The 20,894-nt window shown below is 33.6% G+C and overlaps 1 protein-coding gene across 1 annotated transcript; it reads left to right on the top strand.

Moving 5' to 3' along the window:
- The first annotated feature begins 22 nt into the window (after positions 1-22).
- On the top strand, positions 23-20,351 carry LOC149086963 (exonuclease mut-7 homolog). Its single transcript, XM_089231170.1, has 17 exons — positions 23-145; positions 2,469-2,949; positions 4,346-4,399; positions 4,969-5,188; positions 8,175-8,245; positions 9,121-9,159; positions 9,483-9,634; positions 9,990-10,143; positions 10,542-10,606; positions 11,183-11,322; positions 12,221-12,330; positions 13,761-13,929; positions 14,187-14,338; positions 15,193-15,360; positions 16,698-16,748; positions 18,291-18,422; positions 19,989-20,351. Exons 1-17 carry the CDS (start codon positions 93-95, stop codon positions 20,241-20,243), a joined length of 2,466 nt encoding a protein of 821 aa, XP_089087296.1. The 5' UTR covers positions 23-92; the 3' UTR covers positions 20,244-20,351.
- The last annotated feature ends 543 nt before the right edge of the window (positions 20,352-20,894 follow it).

Here is a 20,894-nt window from a genome sequence, read left to right on the forward strand (position 1 = left end):
AAAAAATTGCACAGTAAAATATCCACATGTTTAAGTCAAAGCCGTCCGTATTTACTAATCGAAATATGAACCGTTTTAATTAATAAATAAAAATGATGAACCGGTGCTGGATATTGGCAGCGAGAAGATTAATAAGAAGTCAAAAGTAAATATTTTCCACATAAATTCAATGAATACCTATTTTCTTTTTCTTTGTATTTACTAAATATAGTAAAAAAATTAGCATATAAATAAATATTCCCCCCAATCAATTACGGTGTGATGATTATCAAAGATTAAGCTCTTATTTGTTATAAGGTAAGATTCCATAAAGTGAGGTCGCGCCAAATTTGGTGATTATTTTTCGTCGCCAACTGATTATCTTGGCGCTTTGTCTCTTTTCAAGATTTTTCATTCGCGAAAATAATGTTTTTGAAGCCAACTTTGACTTATTCTTACGTTAAGCAACAATAATGTTTTTGAAGCCAACATGCTATACGTTTGAAATTTTGGTGCAAATTTCATTTCTTATTGTCACCAGTGTCCTAAGTCTCATGTTTGTCATCATTGAAATTTATTGAGCAATTGGCAGAATTTTTTTTACGGATGAGCATTCTTTATTCAGATGAAAAACCCTTCCCACTATAGCGGCCTACTACTTAACCTTTCTTTCTTTCAAACCAAGCACAACTCAGGTCTGTTGCTATCTATGGGCAATTTAATACCGAGTGAGTTGTGCCGGAAGTGTAAGTGTGTGTACCTAAAAGTCTGAGTGCGTACATTTGACAGAAGTCTGCATACCTGGAAAAGAAATTATTGTTTCTTTCCCGAAATGTGCCACTAGCATGATTTCAAACAACAATCGGAGCAAGAAATTTGGTTGGGTTTGGTCATGGGCGGAAATACAGGGGGGAGGGCATGCCCCCCCCCCCCCCAGCATCAAAGGTGGAGTCGACTGATCTAATGTATATATGAATTGACATCATCTCGCCCCCCCCCCCCAGCAGTAATGACTGTGCTCCCCAGACTTCCAAGTCTACCTCCGCCTATGGGTTTGGTTGCCGAAATAGGAATACAAAATTCAAACGTAATGGGGTGGTGAATCCTGTGGTCAATACTTCCTTCATTGGTTTCCCCCTCGCCATGTTCTAGCTTGCCAATAAAGAATTACAGAATTTCTTTTTTGTCTGCCATCTTGATTTTCATGATGTCTAAAATGTTCGCTAGCAAAAAAATTCTAGATCCTCAAGGGGCAAAAACCCTCATTAAATTGGTAATCGCCAAATTTGACGAAGCCTCGCTTATGGAATCTTATCTTTTTATTAAATATAATAAGAACAAATTTTATCATTAAAATATGTAGCTAAGATTCCTTAAGTGAGGCTGCCTCCAAATTGTGGTGATTTCTAATTACACCAAGGTTCTGACCGCTTGGTGACCCAACTTTTTTTTTGTCTGCCAAACATCTTCAGCATCGTACAAATTGAAAATGGTCATTAAAAAAATTTGACAACATTCATTAACCCCCAACACAATAAACACAATAACCAAAAATAAAAGGAAATGTAACATAAAAAAATCTCAATCAACGGGGAAAAAAATTCATTGTGGCTATCACTGTTTGAAACCATTTTAGCAGTGCATTTTGGGCAAGAAACTAGACTCTCTTCCTCTGGTATTAGACTAATTTCTGTAAAAACTGAAGCTTTTTTTTTTCATCATATTAGGGCAAGGCATCTAGATCTAGACTGGGACCTTGTTAGTGCCCCTGTGTGTGTATTATAGGTGTACGCACACAGAATTTTCTTGGGGGGGGGTACTTTTTTTCCCTGCAAAATGGCACTATAATTTTGGCTCAGGGGAGGGATTAGAACCCCAAAACCCCCTTTTGCGTATGCCAATGGTGTGTATAGTGAACTTATAGCATGAAAAAAATGGTGATCATCCTAAGGCCCTAGGGCTACAGCCCGGTCAGCCCAACTCTTGTGGGACAAGATTAGAGATTATCCATCCATGAAAAAATATAAAAGTTAACAAGCCAAAGGCGCATATTTGAGTAATGAGTACAGGTACACTGGATATTATTACACCCTTTATTCACTGTGATGCAGATTTGCATACAGTTTCTTCTTCCCCAGGTTACATTTACATGCATGGTGTTCTTTTTCTCCCGATAAATTTCAGCAGGAATGCCATTTTAACATTTGCAAAGCGGCTGTTTTGAAATGTGCTTTTGTGTTTCCATTTTATGTTAGACCATACATTCTTTGATGACAATTGTTTGTATTGGTGTGTACTATCACCTCTTACAGTTTTTACCATCTTTTCTAAATCACCCTGTATAGCATGGAGTCTCATTATAACAAACATTGATAGTATAACTATTTTTTTGTAATGTTTAATCATTTTTATTTGATGATTATTCAAATTTTGTCATTTTTCTTCTATGTGTAACCATGTTTTTTTTCATTTTTGTATTTTTTTCATAGACAGTGCAGAGGAGGATACTCAAAGAGCTCTTATCTCGCATGCTCATCTGTGGCAGCTCATGTCCAACCTCGGTTCCAGATCATCAGTATCGAAACAGATTTTAGTAATCTAGAGAAACTGTGGTTGAAGGAAGCTAACCAAACCAAATTGAAACAGTTCCTTTTTGAAAAGTTCTCGGCTCAGAAAAATTGTTATTCTTACACGCTGTCATTAATATCACAGTCTCTACAGCCTATTGCTCAGGAGAATTTTGATTTGGCATTTGAAATCCTGCTTTCTTTTGGGAAATGGCTGGAAGAAAACACTGGTGCTATAAACACTCTGTCCTTGGAATCAAAACAAAAAGCACTTGAAATAGCTATGATGGCTAAAGACAAATATGTGACCCAACTCTTATGTGACTTATTTAAATTATCTCAAGACAAAACAAGTCTAAAAATATATGCAGATAAACTCATTGCTGAGAAGAATTACTTTGCTGTGAGTAATAATATCCTCATTGCAACTGTTAAGCGATACTTCATATAAATGTGAAAGTCAAATGAACAAGGTTCCTTTGTATATCATACCTTTCCTTTGTATATCATACCTCCCCATTAGCGAGCACTCCCTGTTAGCAAACAAAATTTTTGGTCCCATGGTGGATTGAGTCATTATCGAGAGGCTCCACTGTATTTATTCAGATATATGAAAGAGAATCATACTGTTATACTTTGGTCAATGAGTAACTCATTTTACAAATGCTTTGACTAAGATTTTTTTCCCATGGTCTTTCAGAGTCTGCTAATAAATGTCTCAGTGCAGGGCTGGACATTCAATGTAGTTATTTGGGATATGTAAATTTTGTACTTATAAAATGGATGGGATAAATGCAGAATTTTTATGAAATAAATGTAATAAAGCAAAATTTACGAAATAAATGCAATAAAGCAAAATTTACAAAATAAATGCAATAAAGAAAAATTTACAAAATAAATGCAATAAAGCAAAATTTACAAAATAAATGTAAATTTTTATGAATAAATGCGAAAATTGATTTTTCAATGCTTTTTTAAAGCTAATATTCCCTCGCTTAAACCAGATTATTTTGTTGCATGTGATTGCTTTGCTAAATATGTGTCTGGTTTAGGTAATCTTCCTTCAGTTTCTAAAATGTCATTTTTGGCCATAAAATACGAACTCAGTTGACTTTCGCTTCTGAGTTCTGACACCAAATACAAATCCACAACAGGCAACAATGCTCAACGAGGTGGCTGAGAAAAAGATGCCCATAACAAATATGGATGTCATATATTTCAAAAATACAAAGTAGGTAATTGTTCAAATAAATTGATTCTATACATGACATCCAATGCAATGAATGAAGCCTAATAGCATATAGATATTTTGGCCCTCTGAAGCCACAATAACACCTACATCATTTTTTTAAAATATTTTTTTTGATGACGTGACATGGTAGATATGGGGATAGTTATAGTTTAAAAAAATGTGCCATTTTTATGAACAAATGCTAAATTTTTGATTTGAGGTTTTTGTGAAATTTTTATTTTTGTTTGTGAAATTTATGTAGCTGTGGTTATCATACATTTTCTGTGGTTCCCACCTTTGAGGCGCGAATGAGAGCTTATCTCCCTGTTAAAAAGTTTTTTTGGTGAATTTGTTTAGTCTATTCTGTAAGTATTAGAAAATTGCACGAAAAGTCTTTTAAACACATGGCATAAAAACATATAAGTGATTTGCATATAGATCTCGATACATCTATAATATATATTTTCCTATAAAAAGTTTGAGTTTATTTCTTTTGTACCCAACCTGCATAGCCTAGCATTGTTGATTATCGTTCATTGACTTACATTAAAATTTTCATTCCCTATAGGCAAGTTATTGTGTCGTAATATTAGGTGTTCAAGAAGATATTCCTCTTGAAAAAGTAAGTTTTTTTCCCCAATTTGTGTGTCTGGAGTGTATTATTAATATGTACTAAAACGGTGTTTTTCAATCTGTGGTCTGTGAGTATCTTGTAAAGGGTCTGCGGAAATAATTTTCATTTACTACCATTGCATGAATGATACATTCAATGCTGTGAAATTTTAATTTATTACTTCAAATTTTTATGATTTGCTAATTATAAAAACAATACATTTTGGATTTTATGAGAGGGAGGGTTGAATTGACCTTCCCTGCAGGAGATTCACAGTAGATTGACATTCTCTACAAGGGGTCTGCAATACACTGACCTCCATTACATGGGAGTGTACAAAATAAAAAAGGTTGGGAAACACTGCACTAAAGGCTTTTGTTTTGAATCATAACTTGAAGTTGCTTACATTATATGATTCTCGCTTTACCCAAAATAATTGCAAATGCTTCACTGTAGTGTTTTATTCTTTTCCTCGAATCATTATCTGAATATTATTATATTTTATTATCATTGTTATTTTTGTTTTTAATTTGCTGAATCAGTGTTTTCTTCTTCTATTTCTTATGTGCTTCTTACAGCTCCTGTTGCCACTAATCTTTGAGGGTAAGTATTATGGATTAGCAATGAAATACCTTAGTGGCTTTCCAAAACTTCAGTTAAAGCTTGCTAAGACACTGGATGAGATAATAGGGGATGCCAAATCAAGCTCTGTATTGAGATATGACAATATGCGAATAGATGTTAAGCAGTTGTGCAGATTCCTATCAAAATTGCTGAAGATGTCTCATATCAATCTGGGTGAGAAAAAAAAACCCTTCTACATTTCCCTTAAGCAGAACTTTTCCATTGATAATTTTATTTTCTTATTCTTTGTAAAAAGCACAGGTGTTGTCGTGCATAATTACATGTGTGAACTTTTTTTTTCAATACTCAATGGTGAATCGTAGAAAAATTTAGGTGCCAGCAAAATTTCATAAGAGCCAAGCATTCCCCCTGCCCCCTGTTCACCTTAGAAAAACAGTCTGGATAATATTTTCTTTGACTTGTCCAAGGATTTTGTGACCCCCTCCCCCACTTCATATAAGCAGACAGTTCCTGTGGTGGTCAGGTGGTCATAGTGACTCCACCTTTGCCACAGTGGTGGTTTGCTGAAGTTGGTTTTCTGTGGTTCCCAACTTTGAGGTGCGAATGCGAGCCAATCTCCCCGTTAAACATTCTCGCGACAGAGAGCAGTAGGCCTACAAATGGTGCAAATGTTCAATCACTACACTTCACTTCTTAAATATAGATAGCAGCACTGAAAAATCAGACACAACACTATATATGCACTCAAACTGTTAGGTACACACATTCAAACATTTGGCACAAAACATTCTTTAGTAAATTGCCCATGGAGATAGACCAGAGTTGTGCTCAGTTTGAAAGAACGAAAATATAAGCAAACACGATCATTTGATTATTTTGGTCACAACATGGTTGTTTTCTGCATGTAGCGAGGACCTATAATTTATTGGACATTTCGAACTGCAACGTTCGATATCCTTAGCATATTAGCAGATAAGCTGATTTAGCAGACAAGTATAACATGATTTCTGAAAAAAATATGTGGCAATCAAACTTCAATTCTTTTTTAATCATATATTTGTTGTTACTGGTGCCATTATAATTTTTAGTCACCAGGGCGACTTGGTGCCTGGGATTTGTTAAGCCCTGTTCTAAATTTATCAATTTGAATTCTAAATTTATTTATATGATACAGTCGAATCCCATTATAACTAACTCCAAGAGACCGAAACAAGAGACCGTTATAACGAAACTTCGTTATAAAGGAATTTCCAATTTTTAACATTTGCAAAAAAAAAAAAAATTCATTGTAGCAGAATTTGATTCTAAGGGGAAAAAATAGTTATTTACATTCTAGATAATAGAAAGAATGAAGCTGAATTTTAAAAATAACACAAAGCAACTCAAATGAATTGAGCATTGAGGTTTTTTGCATGAGTTTTACTTACCGTGTATACTCGTGTATAAGCCAAGTTTTTTTGTGGAAAAATTAGTTCCTCAAGTGGGGGGGGGGGGGTCGGCTTATACTCGGGTCAGTTTTTGATGAGAAAATAGTGAGCCCCGCATTATTGGTATGGGATATGTTCAAACTCCACAGAACCGATAATGTCAAAGCTAAGGCAAAAAAATCGAAAACATCATTGGCTTTGATTTCAGGTGGGCTAACGTCGTTTGCACAGCCTTTAGATGTGAGCATCAACAAGCCTCTCAAAGACTATTTGAGGAATTTGTGGATTGAATGGATGAGTTCCGATGATCAAGAAACTACAAACAGTGGTGCCTTGAAGAAACCTGACATTGGCCTAGTGTGCCAATGGGTACAGGAGGCATGGAATTCTGTTTCCGCTGATCCTTCAAAAAGTGTTGCATCAGCAATGCGATGGATGGAACTGAAGATGATATCCTCTTTGAAAATGACAATAGCAATGACAGCCCAGATGAGGATAAAAACGAAGATGACCCACACCTTATGATGATCTGATGGATTACGATGAGCTTGGAGACTCAGAAGAAACGGCTTAAAAAGTTTGAATCATTTTCTGTTGTAAATTTCCGCAGGTTTCATTTTCTATGAAAATATAAGAATTTTTTTTCTTTAAAATGGGCAGATTTTTTGGGGTGGGCTTATACACGGGTTTTCAATTTATTGCGGTTTTGGTGGTCCCGAAGTGGGGGGGGGGGTCGGCTTATACACGAGTATATACGGTAATTAACATTTTAAAATAATCCATAATTTTTTTTCGCACAAGTATTGCGGGAGCCAAGGAAACAACCAAAGTATATGCATGCTCAAACAAATGGTACGGAAGGTACCTTCCACCAATGCACTTTTCTTTTTTAAATGTGAAAGTTTTGTTAGGTAAACAGTTGAAAAAAGATTCTGGCTTTGTCTGCATCGAATACATCGGAAGGATCATATAATTTATTACTTTTACTATTTCACCAGCTTTCTATTCATTCACACTTTTCATATCAACTGAATTTGCTTCCCCGCAAATCTGTTTTGCTACCACACCATACCGTTCTTTGAAACAATTCAGCCAGCCAACACTTGCTTGAAAGTTTTCGCATCCAAAAGCACGCGCGAATTCTAAAACCTTTTCTCCTATGAGTGGGCCGGTAACTGGCACATTTTGGGGACGAATGTCCTGAAACCAGGTAAAGACAGCTGCATCCACATCTTGTAAATTCGAAAATTAGATCTTTTTTCTAAGAGATCCTATAAGCACTGTTCAAATTTGCAATTTCAATTTCTTCCGATTTTTTCAAAAATTTTGAGAGAGTAGATGAAGATTGACTCTTTTGTTTTTCGGACTCTTGTTTTCGAGTTCGTTATATTGAATTTCTCATTTCGTTATACCGGAATTGCACAATACATTGTTTCTATGTAAATTGATTTGAAGGACTGAAAAAGTATTCGTTATAAAGCGATTTTCGCTATAACGGTATTTGACTGTATTATAATACAATACAATATTGTTTTGCAATATTACATTTGTGGATGATGCTATATGATAACAATTTGTACGATTATTTATTCCAGATTATTTATTGTATATATGTATATCATTGTTATTTTCACATAAATTAATAAATTTCCGGATACACCCATCCCCTGGGAAAGCTTCGATATCTCTCTGAGATGGAAAGCGAGGTGTGTCCGGTCCTTCAATGTTCAATATTATGTTTGTAATGTTGTGTATAACTCCTTACATTTCAGAAACATGTCCTAACTTGCAAAGAGCTAAAGGCTATGGCACATTGAATTTCCTAATTCGGAGAAAACTTCAAGTAAGTTTTATATGAATCACAGATTTATTCAATGTAATCAGAATATAATTTATCAATCTGCAGTCTCACTTATATGAAGTACGTTCTTAGTCCCTGCTGCATATTGTTATATGAGCTACTTTGGTGGGAATACAACATTGGTAAGGCTTGTGGATCAAACTGCATGCTGTAAAGCTCAAAATCACGGGCATAACATCTTAATGATAGTGTATAAAAAATGTATTTCTTGTACAGGGGTCATTCAAGTATTACGTCAGCATCGAGGGGGGGGGGTTTCGGATTTGCTTACTTTTTATGGGGGGGGGGGTTTGAAGGTTGCTTGAGTCATCAACCACCCTTTTTGAAGATATGAAATATTCTAAGCTGCTGACAAAATTTTGGTGATGGGGGGTCAGTGTTTTACTGACTTTTGCTGACAAGGAGGGGAGGGGGGTCAAAAACGGCTAAAAATCTGCTTACGTAATACTTGAATGGCCCATAGGTAAGCATAGGAAATATCTTGGGCTAACCAACTGAGCTATGGGGATGCGTAAGGCATATTGTCGTACCATGCATAGAAAATACAGATCTCTGCAGAAAAAAAAAAATTAATGGAGGCGGTTACATGAGTCAGCTTAGAAATGTTTAAATATTGCCCAATAGAGGTACTACCCTTCAAGAAAAAAAATTAAATCAACACAAGCACTCTGTAAGCTTTTCAGCCATGTTTCTAAAAATATAAGCACCACAGCAGGTAAATTGCATTCCTGCCAATCTTTCTGGATAGGTCACTTTTTTTTTTCATAATTATCATTCAAAGATCTATGTCTATGTGACTTTGTCTATAGTTGGAAAATATTTGAAAAAATGTCATAAAATTTTTTTTTCCTATGCAGCAGGTAGAGCCAGATGCTACTTTGAATGAAAAAATCCTGGTAAGTTCAGCAATATCACACATTCTAATTATCGGTACATTGAAATTCCTGGTAATATAGAAAATTAAAATTTCAGTAAAAGGTGTAATGTATTTAAATTGTTGAATCATTTTCATCAGTAATGTGTGAAAGTAGATTGATAATTTATTTTTAGAAGCTTAAAAAATGCTTATAGTGATCACTGCATTTACATCTCTTATCAATTAGATTAAACAAAATACAGTTTGAATTTTTTTAACAGCACTTCTAGTTGTGGATAGTTATCCTTTATCAGTAGCTTTTATGCTCAAGAAGTGTCATAATAACTGATTTCCATCTTATAGGATTATTGCAAAGACCCTGAGCACCAGAGAGCTTTGTTATGCAAACTGGTATCTATAAATGATTTTAAATCTGCGTACATGTTTGCTAAGGCTCTTGATGTCCCAAAAAGTGAGTGGCCACAAGATTTGATAGATAAAGAAGATCGTTTTGAGTATGTACCTAAAATTAGATATACCTTTTTTTATGAAACAATTCATTATGATTCTTTCTGTATCTTCTAATAATATGATGCTGAAGATAATATAAGCATCTAAAAGAGTGATTTATTGCTTTATCGCTTCAATTGGCTTTACCACTTGTACTCCACTTCAAATGTTACATGTCTATTTAAGCTTGATGCATTAAAACAAACTTGCCAATTTTTTTAATGTATTTGTTGTTTCAAGCTGTTTATTTGTATGTTTAGATAATTGAAAGGCAAACTTGTTAGATATGACTGAAAAACTGAATTGTCATTATAAACTGAATTGTCATTTCACATATAGTAATTTGTTTGTTAAATGCAGTCTAGGTTCCTTACCAAATCTACCTGTTGGTGGAAAAGAATCTGAAAAGTTGAATAAAACTGCCGATTTTTTAACATTGGCACTGCCAAAATCTGCTGTTAAACTTGTTTCTAGTGAAAATGACTTCTTTGATTGCTTAGAAGATATTAAAACAGTAAGTTTTTATTGTTCAAGATAATTTGATTGTAATTAAACTTTTGAGTACTATAATTTCCTGTGGCTTTCAAAAACTATGTTAAATTAATTAATAATAATTTTAATTAATATAATTGGAAGAAGTTTATATGAATAAAAATATATATACAATGCCTCACAACTAAAAATTGGTTTAAAATATACCCATATTAATTTTGAAAGCATTGAAAAGTGATTTTGAGAAAGGGGCATATAAGTCCCTCTTCTAAAAATATTAGAAGTTCACTTTTAATAATAATTGTTTGTATGGTGTTAACTATTTTCTATCACCTTTTCATGTATGTTTTTATTGAGAAATTATTACTTTTTATAATTTTCAAAATAATTTAATAATAATTCATATTTTTTAATTATTAGAATCATAAAGTCGTTGGTCTAGATTCAGAATGGAAACCTCTGCGTTCAAAATCAGATAGAACAAGGTATGTGTATAGTTATATTATTTCCGTCCCTAAAACAGTTGACTATATCTTTACTAGATAGTTGTTTTAGATCTTACATACACAGCTTCTTTAGATAATCATACACACCAATGAACTGAAAAGAAGTTATAGCTTTTGATTACAATGCTCGACTCCTCCTACAAATGTAAAATTATTCTGATTCATCTTGTTCTCTGCTACTAATATTAGTAAATGTGAAAGCTTCTCATGTGATGGATATCTTGACATTTGATAACACAAATAAATATCTAATCTATCAACTGCAATTAATAAAATTAGTTGGTTAGTTGGTAGAAATCTAAATGTGTTAAGAGCTTCCTTTGTACTATGAGTATTCTGTTTAAAATCTGTATATCTTCAATTTAGTTATCAGTTTGAAGCATTTATACATTAATTTTGTGCTCTAGAAATAAACAGTGCATAGAATTTTGTGGTAATATTTTTAAATTAACCAATCTTGACTAAACTTTTAACCAAAACCCGATTTCAGAAAAAGTTGAAAAATTTTCAAACTTCTTTTTTTTCCATTTGAAATAATTCCTTCCATGTTTGCAGGTTATCATTGATACAACTTGCAGTGCAGGACCAAGTTTATATCCTGGATCTTATTTCACTTAATCCATTATATACTCATCCCCGTCACTGGTCCAAGTTAATGGAAAGTTTGTTTAGTAATCCAGAAATTATAAAATTAGGTAAAATTATGGTTGATATTACTATATGTTTATTTGATGCTTATCTTTTTATTTTTTTAATTTTAACCTTTTTTTCCCTTCTATTTTAATGTCTTATGAACAGAAGTAACTCTTGTGAAACAAATGATAAATTTCTTGGTGACAATTCACTGGGCGAGAGGAGGGGTGCTGGTAAATAATATTGGGTCAAGAAATATGCAACTTCAGAAATTTTGGACTTTTATAACCTCTTCCTAGCCAGATCATGGCCCGCTTCTCTGTCTCAATGGAGAGATATAAGCAGGTGGTTGAAGAAGACTTGGGCCGTACTGGAAAATGTGTGTGTACATGGGTGTGAACCTAATGTGAAATTTGTTATACTTGTAATACTTGTTATAGTGCTTCCATCTGCCATCACTTTTTCAAAATATGAGGGAAGTGTAATGATTGAATAATTGTACCATTATAGGCCAACTTTTACAACCAACATTATTTTCATAATTTTTTGTTTTTAAAAATCGACTTGTATAAATGTTGACTGAAATTACAGCTATGAAAATTGGCATGCAAATATTTGAATGTGTCAATATGAAATGTTACAAAAGCTCACTTATCAAGATCCATTTTATCTACATATTGAGCAGTTATGGCATAAAATTGTAAAGGATATTGTACAGCCTAATCTAGAACCATCAAATAAAGCAGGATCAAAGAGTGCAGCAGCATCTCATTCAGCTTATACTAAGGGAGGTAATTGAAGTAGCTTTGAGGGCAAAAGATTGCCACCACAAATTTTAAGTAGGTAGATGTAATAAATTTGCTGCTGAGCAATTACTTAATAAATATACCATATGCATCGGTGTGTTTGTTAAATATTTTTATGACTAAAGCTTGTGTGTGTTCTTTTTTGTTTTCACAGGGTGTGGTATAATGCAAGATGTTCAGATGTTAATTGATGAAATCACTAGAAACGATGGTCAGCCAATCACATTTTCACACATGATTGATGTTTCTTTTCTTTATGATAAGGTGATTTTCTATATGTGCTTGTAGGGTTTTCCTTTCCTTATTCTTCGTTTTCTTAAAGTTAAAACTGTTATTTTACTAACTGGCTAGCCACACTAGCTGAAAACTGATAGATCAAATTTTAGTATAATTAAGAGTTAAATTTCTAAAATTTACCAAAGCAAAAATAATATTTTTCAGACAATGACATGGATTCAAAGCAGAGTTACAGGGACAGTCGCCCCATGCCTTGGGAGAAAACCTTATTTTAGGAGATAATGGATGTATTCCATAAATGGCTGTATTCCAATAATGGCTTCCAACAAGTCACCCCCTCCCCACCACTAACACATTGTTCTACATTATCTTTGTTATGGTGCTAACACCCTATAACATAGACCAGCGATTATCAGCCTTTTTGACTCTCAGAACTCTTTTTAGTGTATAAGTTGTATGGCAGAGCTCCATATACAGTCCTCTTTTTATTTATTTATTTACTGATTTATTTCATTTTCCTCGAGTGGTCCCGGAGGTCCTGGGAAGTGCACACGAAACCCTAAGGGATTCACAGAGCACCGGTTGAAAACCATTGACATAGACATTATAATATGTCATTAATGCCATTTACATGACATTATAGTTATGTCATTATTATTTTATTATTACATATTGTAATAGCTATATTATGAAACATAAACTCTCCGACAGAGCTATTTTCAATCTACATTACAGAATGACTTGGGGTGGGCAACTGCTGAAAACAAAAAACTTACGCCACTCCAAAGAGAGAGAAAAAGTATGTAAAAAAAAAGAGTGTGTCACTGATTGGATATAGGGGGTATCATAAAAATTAAGGGTCCTGAGCAGTACAGAAAATGATGAGTCGTACTTAATGACAAAGAGCGAGACCAAAGTGAAGAAAATTCTGGAAAGGTGCAAGATGACAATCGGGAAGGAAAAGAGCGACAGTTACAGAATGAAAATAGAAAGTTAAGCTAGAGGTGTCTTTTTTTCCATTCACAAAAATAACTTTTACTTAAAATAACCACTTTCATAAAATTATAATGGGAGATTTAACAAAAACTCTGGGATATCAAACATCAAAATGTCAAATAATAAGTGGAAGAAAATAACTTATGTAATGGAGATGACATTCATGACATACTATACCAACTATGTTATAGGTTGTTAGCACCATAACATCTGCACCTGTACATCGACATAACTCCAAGTCAATATATAAGAAAACAGAATGCAGGGACTTGCACTGGAGTCTATCTTTAGTAAACAATAAAAAACAGCCACTTAGGTATCGAGTTGCTAGCAAAGTGAATTTTGATGCCAACCAAATTTATCAAGTATCTCCCCCTTTTATTAGTGTGTCATTTTAAGTTACATTCTTTAATATTCTTATAAAAGGATTCATTAAGATTTTCCTTAAATATGGATGCTAGATGGCAAGTCTTTATGAGGAAGAAGTCAGCGATGAAGACTCTGTTCATTCTGGAATGAAAGGTCTAAGTAAGCTGTGTGAAATCATTCTTAGCAAACCGTTGAATAAAGAAGCTCGATTCTGCAATTGGGAAGAAAGACCTCTGACTGATTCCCAGATTCAGTATGCAGGTATTAATCATTAATTAACTGAAGTATTTTAGAAAACATTTTCTATGAAATATTTTCAGTCATGAGTTTTTGTGCTTTCAGCGCAATTTTTAAAACTTATTTTTGAAATCAAAGTTTTTTACTTTTATTGTTATAAATTCTTTTTTGTAATTTTAACAATCAAAAAATATCAACAGTTCCATGTTGCTTCCATTTATTCTCAACATTTTTATTGTCACTTAAGTACCTAATTAAATTATCTGATCTATTTTCAATAGCTTTAGATGCCAATTGCCTTGTACAGATGTTTGAAAAATTAAAATCGCAAGCAGAAGAATGCAATATCAACTTTGAACACCAACTTAATAAAGCTATGGTAATGACCACAAGCATGACTAGAGTTTTGAGAATAAGAAAGGGATGGAAAATGGTAACTTTCACTTTTTATATCTTCAAACCTTTAACTGTGGGAGTAGCCTAAGTTAGGGGGTTCTCAAACTGTGCTCGCCGACTACATTTGCAATTTGCTACAGGGGTGCAGCAAATCGCCGCCCCTGACAAAGGTTTTCTGAGTAATTATTGGAGGCTTTCATGGCCGGTGTTCAATGACTTGTAAGCAGCTTTCGGACTATTAGGCATTGTCTTGAACATTTTCTTCCTACCATGGCAGAGAAAGGTTCATAGCGAGAAAGGCTTTGTACTTTCTTGCATTTCGCAGAGACCTATGTCCGTTTAACCTCAGAAGATGCCTACCACAGATGTGGGTGAAACGTTAGGAAGAAAATGTCGTAGACCATAGCCTAATAGTCCAGGAGCCACTTGCTAGTCGTTTTCTGAAGAGATTCTTGGTTTTATGGTTCATATCTATGTTCTCTTCTTTTCCTCAAAGTTTTTATGAGTTGAGACTTCCTGTATGTGTTCATATATGTATATATACAAGGGACATCTTGAAGTAAGTTTCGCATGGAGATATATAAGCTGAAGAGGGGAAATGGTAAAAAATGAATAATACACATTTCAGACTGTCCTGAAACAGCATGTTGGAAGGATCAAGAATGTCAGTGAAGGGCATGTGTACAGTATCAATGAAACAAGATAAGTAGCACAAGAGTGACATGAATTGCATAAGTAAATATTGCATAAATAAATGTGAAAAACAAAGGGGAACTTACTTTTGGAATATCCCCTAATGTATCCATGAGGAAAAAATTATTCTAATTTCAACTATTTTTAAACATTATTATTAAATCCTGTGTAATTTTATATTTTTTCTTTGAATTTTAGACATCAGGCCATAGCAGCTTTAGTTTCTCTCCACCTGTAATTATTGGTGATTTGAAATTTGCTGTTGACTCTTTGTTAAAAGACCTTGGTATGCAGTTGCGCATGTTTGGAGCTGATGTCAAAATTCTTGCAAGCTTTGAAGGAATAAGCGATGAAGAATCTCTTCAGGTGAGTTTTATGATGTCTCATAATGTATGCTGTTTATTATTTACTTTACACATTAATATTTTTCAACTTATCTATTTACTCAATCTTACATTTTTACAAATATGTAGCACATAAAGCTTTCTCCCTAAAAACTCTAGGTGTGTATATATCATGATATGTTTTCCATAGTTGTCCAAAAATACTTTTTTTATGAAGAATGAAGGTTGCTAAAGTTATGAAAAATGATCTTCATTTATATATTTCTTATCATTCTTCGTTACATCATTTGGTGTGTATATGTTACTGCCAAAGCCCAAAATTGGTGAAGTGGCCGGTGATCCTTGGCCAAAGTTTGATAACAAAAGGCATAATTCAGGATCATTGTCAAGTTTTGGTGTATTTTTTCAAGATAATTATGTTCACGTTAGAGTTATGGCAATTCATCAAACCACAGTCATGTTGCTGTAATAATTTTCTATCTTCAAAATTTAGAAGAAAAACTATGTTTATATAATTATTTTTCTACAGTTTTTTCTCTCAAATTTCATTTTTTCTCTCTCATCACATGGAATAAAGCTGCCATATATAGAAATGTATCACATGTTGGCGATTAAAAAAAAATGGACTTGGCTCCTACTGAGCCATCTCACATCAGCACACTGAGCTTTGTCCAGGGATCTCAGGCCACTTTGCAAAATGGCTAGCCAAAGTCAGAATCATCTCTGCAATTTGCACTTTGGCCAATGCACTTTGGGGTTTGGCAGTAACATATACATACAGAGGGGGCAAAAAGTCTGTGAAAAATTAAAAATTTATTTAAAAATTGACGAATCATCTTATCGTTGGCAACATTGGTATTGTCAGCATGGGGAAATATTTTTGCAACAGTGCAAAAATGCAAAAAATTTCAGATAGCTGGTACAATCATAATAAAATATGCTGCAGAAGATATATGTAAGATGAGTGTTCAACTGAATAAGAGATTGTGGGGATTGATTAAGTGATAAATTTGATAAATTTGTGAGTGATTTGATAAATTCCCCATTCATATTAAGGAGAATGTGAATAACATGTTTCCCTGCAAAAAATAATCCTTTAATTTTGCTACAAAAAGCTTGGACGTGGATGAACATTTGATGGCTTATCATTAAACACAATAAACATGGCCAACACTGTTCATTACGCTTGATCTTATTGTCAGCTGTATATTTATCCATTGCCTTTTCTATGTCAATGCCACTTATCAGTGATTTTATAAATATTTTTTTCACTGTTAGAAAAATGCCTTTTACTGGTAACACCAACTCTGCCAATTTCTAGAATTAATTCTTCCTTATTGATCTCCACATTCATTTTAGTTTGCAAATGAAGCCAGAATTCTCATTTGTGCAGAAGAAAATCAAGAAAAGGTATTATTTTTGAAAAATTTTATTCTTACTTATTTATATTCTTATTTTTTGAAGAAAAAAAAACTGTCATTTCAAGCTATTTGAATGGTGTTTTAAATAAGAAAAAAATTATACAGAGCCATTGGAATTTAATATTGTATCATTCACAAGGATATGATAGATATTAAGTTTTTCAGTTCCATTTTCTGGCAAATTATTATTAATACAGTGGTACCTCAGCTAACGAAGACAATTCATTCTGGAAACACACTTGTTAGAAGAAACACCATTTCCCATAGGTTTCCAAGGAAAGTCGTTTAATTCATTCTGCATTCTGCCCAAAATTTGAAGATAAGTTTTATAAAATACTTTAAGAAACGCTGTAAAAAAGACAAAAACCAGATGAAGGCTGAAGTGAACAGCCTTCACTTCAGGATGAAATTGGATAAATGAGAATTTACAGAAAGATGAAGAATTGATGATCTTTTACACTATGTGCACAACTCAGTCGAGTTCGTAGATGCCTTCTTATATATAGGTGATGTGGTCAGCTGATTTCGCTATCTCATGCATGCAGATGGAAAAGATAAGCTCCTAGAATGTAAAACTATTCAGTTTGATGCTAAGATTTTGCACTGAAGAACGTGATTACTAAAAACATTGAAAATATAGGTTTCATTTTAAAAGCATTTCTTAATAATAGATTAATCTTAAGCGTAATCTAGCATTTTATACAAAATGGTTCAAAAATCTGCCGAAAGAGAAGGGGGTACACATGTGGAAAGAGATACCAAAGCGAACATAAATTATTCTAACTTGGGTGGAATCAGTGCATCAGTAATTGGGTGATGAGACCATAGGTATCAGAACTGCTTCAAGCCTATTGGATCAGATTGTGCTTTATGCTGGAAATTGTCTCATTTGTGATTTAATTCTAGGGTGTGTGTATGTTGTGTTCATGCCTGTTTTACAAAATTCCCCCGGCTCTGGTGCCACTCCGGCCTATAGCCAGAAATTTTGTTCGAAGGGGAAACCACTTTCATTTCATGGGGGGGGGGGGGGTGACCAAAGTGACAGAGCAATAAAGAAAAAATATTTTTCTTTTTTGATCATTTTCTCACATTTGTGAGGCCCCCCCCCCCCCCTCCGATACGGCCTTGGTGCCACTGGCAAATGTCACAGAAATTCATATCACATCATTGCTATGCTACGCTATGTGAATGTTTGTATCCATGTCAACTAAAATGTTCATTAGTTGAATCCCTATTTATGTGCTGCATTAATAATAAATCGCAGAAGAAAATGTTTATCAGCGCTGAAAAACTTGAGGTATCATTGTATTGCCAATTTCAGTGATCTTATCATTTTGTCCAGATTATATTTGCTTCAAAGTTTCAAATATATTCTGACTTCTATGTGATTTTCCTCTTTCAATTTGTATATAATAGATGTTAAAAAGAAATATGAATAAATATAATAGATATTATAGTTTCATATACAACACAAACTTTCAATTTGTTAAAATATTGATTACTAATTGATTTTCTTCATATTCAATCAAAGGCGCGAAAAGTATTTCCAGAGGACAGAATGTACTTGGTTCAAGATTCTGATCTCGATAGAAAAACCCTTGCACAGATATTCAAGCACTTCAACATAAAGTTTGCTAAAGAATCTATTTATTCTCGATGCATGGTATGTTTTTTTCCCCCCTATTTTTGCATGGCGTAAATAATTTTTTTAATTACTTTGATGCTAAATTTTTCAATTTATTCTTTAATGAGGAAAGTATTTGTCTATCTCTTTTTGTTTCAAAATGATTTATACTCAATATTCAGGCCATAATTATTTACTAAATGCTTGAAATAATTACCTTCATGATTGAGACGGTCAATCTTCTTTCTTCTTTTCTTCGTTCTTCTTTTTCTTTCTTTCACACGGAGTACAATTCAGGCCTATCGCCATCTAAGGGCAATTTAATACCTAGTGAGTTGTGCTGGAAGTGTAAGTGTATGTACCTAACAGTCTGAGTGCGAATCTAGTATTATGTATGATTTTTCAGTGCTGCCATCTATATTTCAGAAAAGAAGTGAGTGAAGTGTAATGATTGAATTACATTTGTACCATTTGTAGGACTGTTGCGTCTGTGGCGAGACTTTTCAAAGGAGAGATCAGCTTGCATTTGTGCCTTGAAGTTGGGAACCACAGAAAACCAACTTCAGCCGACCACAACTGTGGTGATGGTGGAGTTCGAACCTGGGGCCTTACGATGCAAGTCCATCACTATGGCCATTTGACCACCACAGCACCACTACTACCAATTGGAGCTACACCTCCTAAACATTCTTTTCGAGAGCTTCTAACTAATTGGTGCATACCTGGATGTGTTGTGCTTGTGTATATGAAAGACCCTAATGCATTTTGGTTTTCAGAATTATGCTGCATGCTTCGTGTTCAAAAAATGTTGTCATCGTCCTTTCTTTTTGCCACACACCAACTTCGGTCATAGCGCCATACAATTACTGATCGAGTTGGGTTTGAAATCTTCCTCTCCAGAGAAAGTCATATTATACTTCTGTCCTTTCCTTGAGTACAGAGGGGACTTTTGGCACATTTAGATTGACATTTTTTATGTTTATGGCACACTCATAGTATATCAAGAATCTGAAGCCTTTAGTCTTTCGCTACAGATTGGAAAAAATCTGATATTTCCTTGCATGTGAGAATGCAGACTCTGCCACGAAGCTGGGCTGGAAGAGATCTCGGCAACGGGATAAGTCCAGTGGCAAAATTCTGGAGTTCATGCATGTGAGAATGCATCCATTGTACATAGGAAAAATATTTTCTTAATTTTTCTTTGGTTTTGTCTTAGATTTATAAATTGGTGGTAAAGATGCTTCTTTCCAAGGTCTTTGTGGGAGTGAGGGGAAACATACAAAAAATCATTGCTAGAGAAATGGCCCTAATGCATTTTTGTTTTCAGAATTATACATGTTTCATGTTCAAAAAGTGTTCGAAAATTCCTTCGGAACTTTGTTACTTTTATCCCTGTATTTTTAACAGCTATGAAATTCGTCTAAGTTGTTTTCTTCAGATCCTGGTTTGCTATCTTTATGTTATTATCCTACTTTATTTTAAATGACAACTTTATTATTTTAAATGAGATGATGTATCATATTCAAAATCTTTTTTCCTGACAAATTCTTTTCAGTATTACTTGTCAGGCATTTTCACTCATCCATATTTTTTTCTCTCATCCAGGAATGCAACAATAGTGAATTCTTAAGGATATCCGCCAATGATTTGGAGCACTTGTGGAATAAATCTATTAAAAGCGAGTCTGTAGATAGTTTAGAAAAAGACAAACTTTTCTGTGATGATGTGTGTATAGACAGCAATGGAGTGATGAGCAATGGTGTAAAGATTCAAATGGAAAAATTAAAACAAAATATGTTTGTGGATCATGGTGATTTTAAAATTTGTAGGACTTGCGGTGATATTGCCATTCGGAGCTGATTCGAAAGTTAACAAATGTAAAATTAATAAATGAAATAAAATTATGAACCATATATTACTAATGAGATTTTTTTATCGTTTATAGCAATTTTGTTTATTATCTTATTTGAAGAAAAATAAAAAAAGAGTAAAAAATTCTCTTAGTTTCTGAATTTGTTCATTTCTGTGTGTAGCATTAAATTTCACCAACAAGTAGGTAAATAATTTCAGTCTTTTTGGAAAAATTACTTAATGTTATTTTTCTTCTATTTATTACTGTTAAATTCAAGAGTTTTTTTTTTCAATTGATTAAATTTTTTTCTGTATAATGTTTTTAATTTTTTTTATTTTCTTAAATGAGTTTTTCCTAGCAAATAAAATGACCAAAACTCATTATTTCGTTTATAGGAACCCTCAATAGATCAAAAGTTGGGGACAGTAAAAAATGGTTTTAATCACATCTCAATTTTTAGATTTTACTAATACAGCAATATCCAAATTTGAGGAAATATTTGCTGTATAGTTTGAAATTGTAACTTGGAACTGCTCAATGGCATGACTTCAAATTTTTCGTTTTCCACGTACATAATTTATATCTTCAGCTGTGGAAAAATTCAACCATAAGCTCAAAAAATATTTTTTTCCCTTTAGAATAATCAACACTTTCTGGTT

Source organism: Pholcus phalangioides, unplaced genomic scaffold (assembly GCF_987345545.1).
Source record: "Pholcus phalangioides strain wild (caught in Gottingen) unplaced genomic scaffold, Ppha-v1.0 ptg000004l_1, whole genome shotgun sequence".
Lineage (NCBI taxonomy): Eukaryota > Metazoa > Arthropoda > Arachnida > Araneae > Pholcidae > Pholcus > Pholcus phalangioides.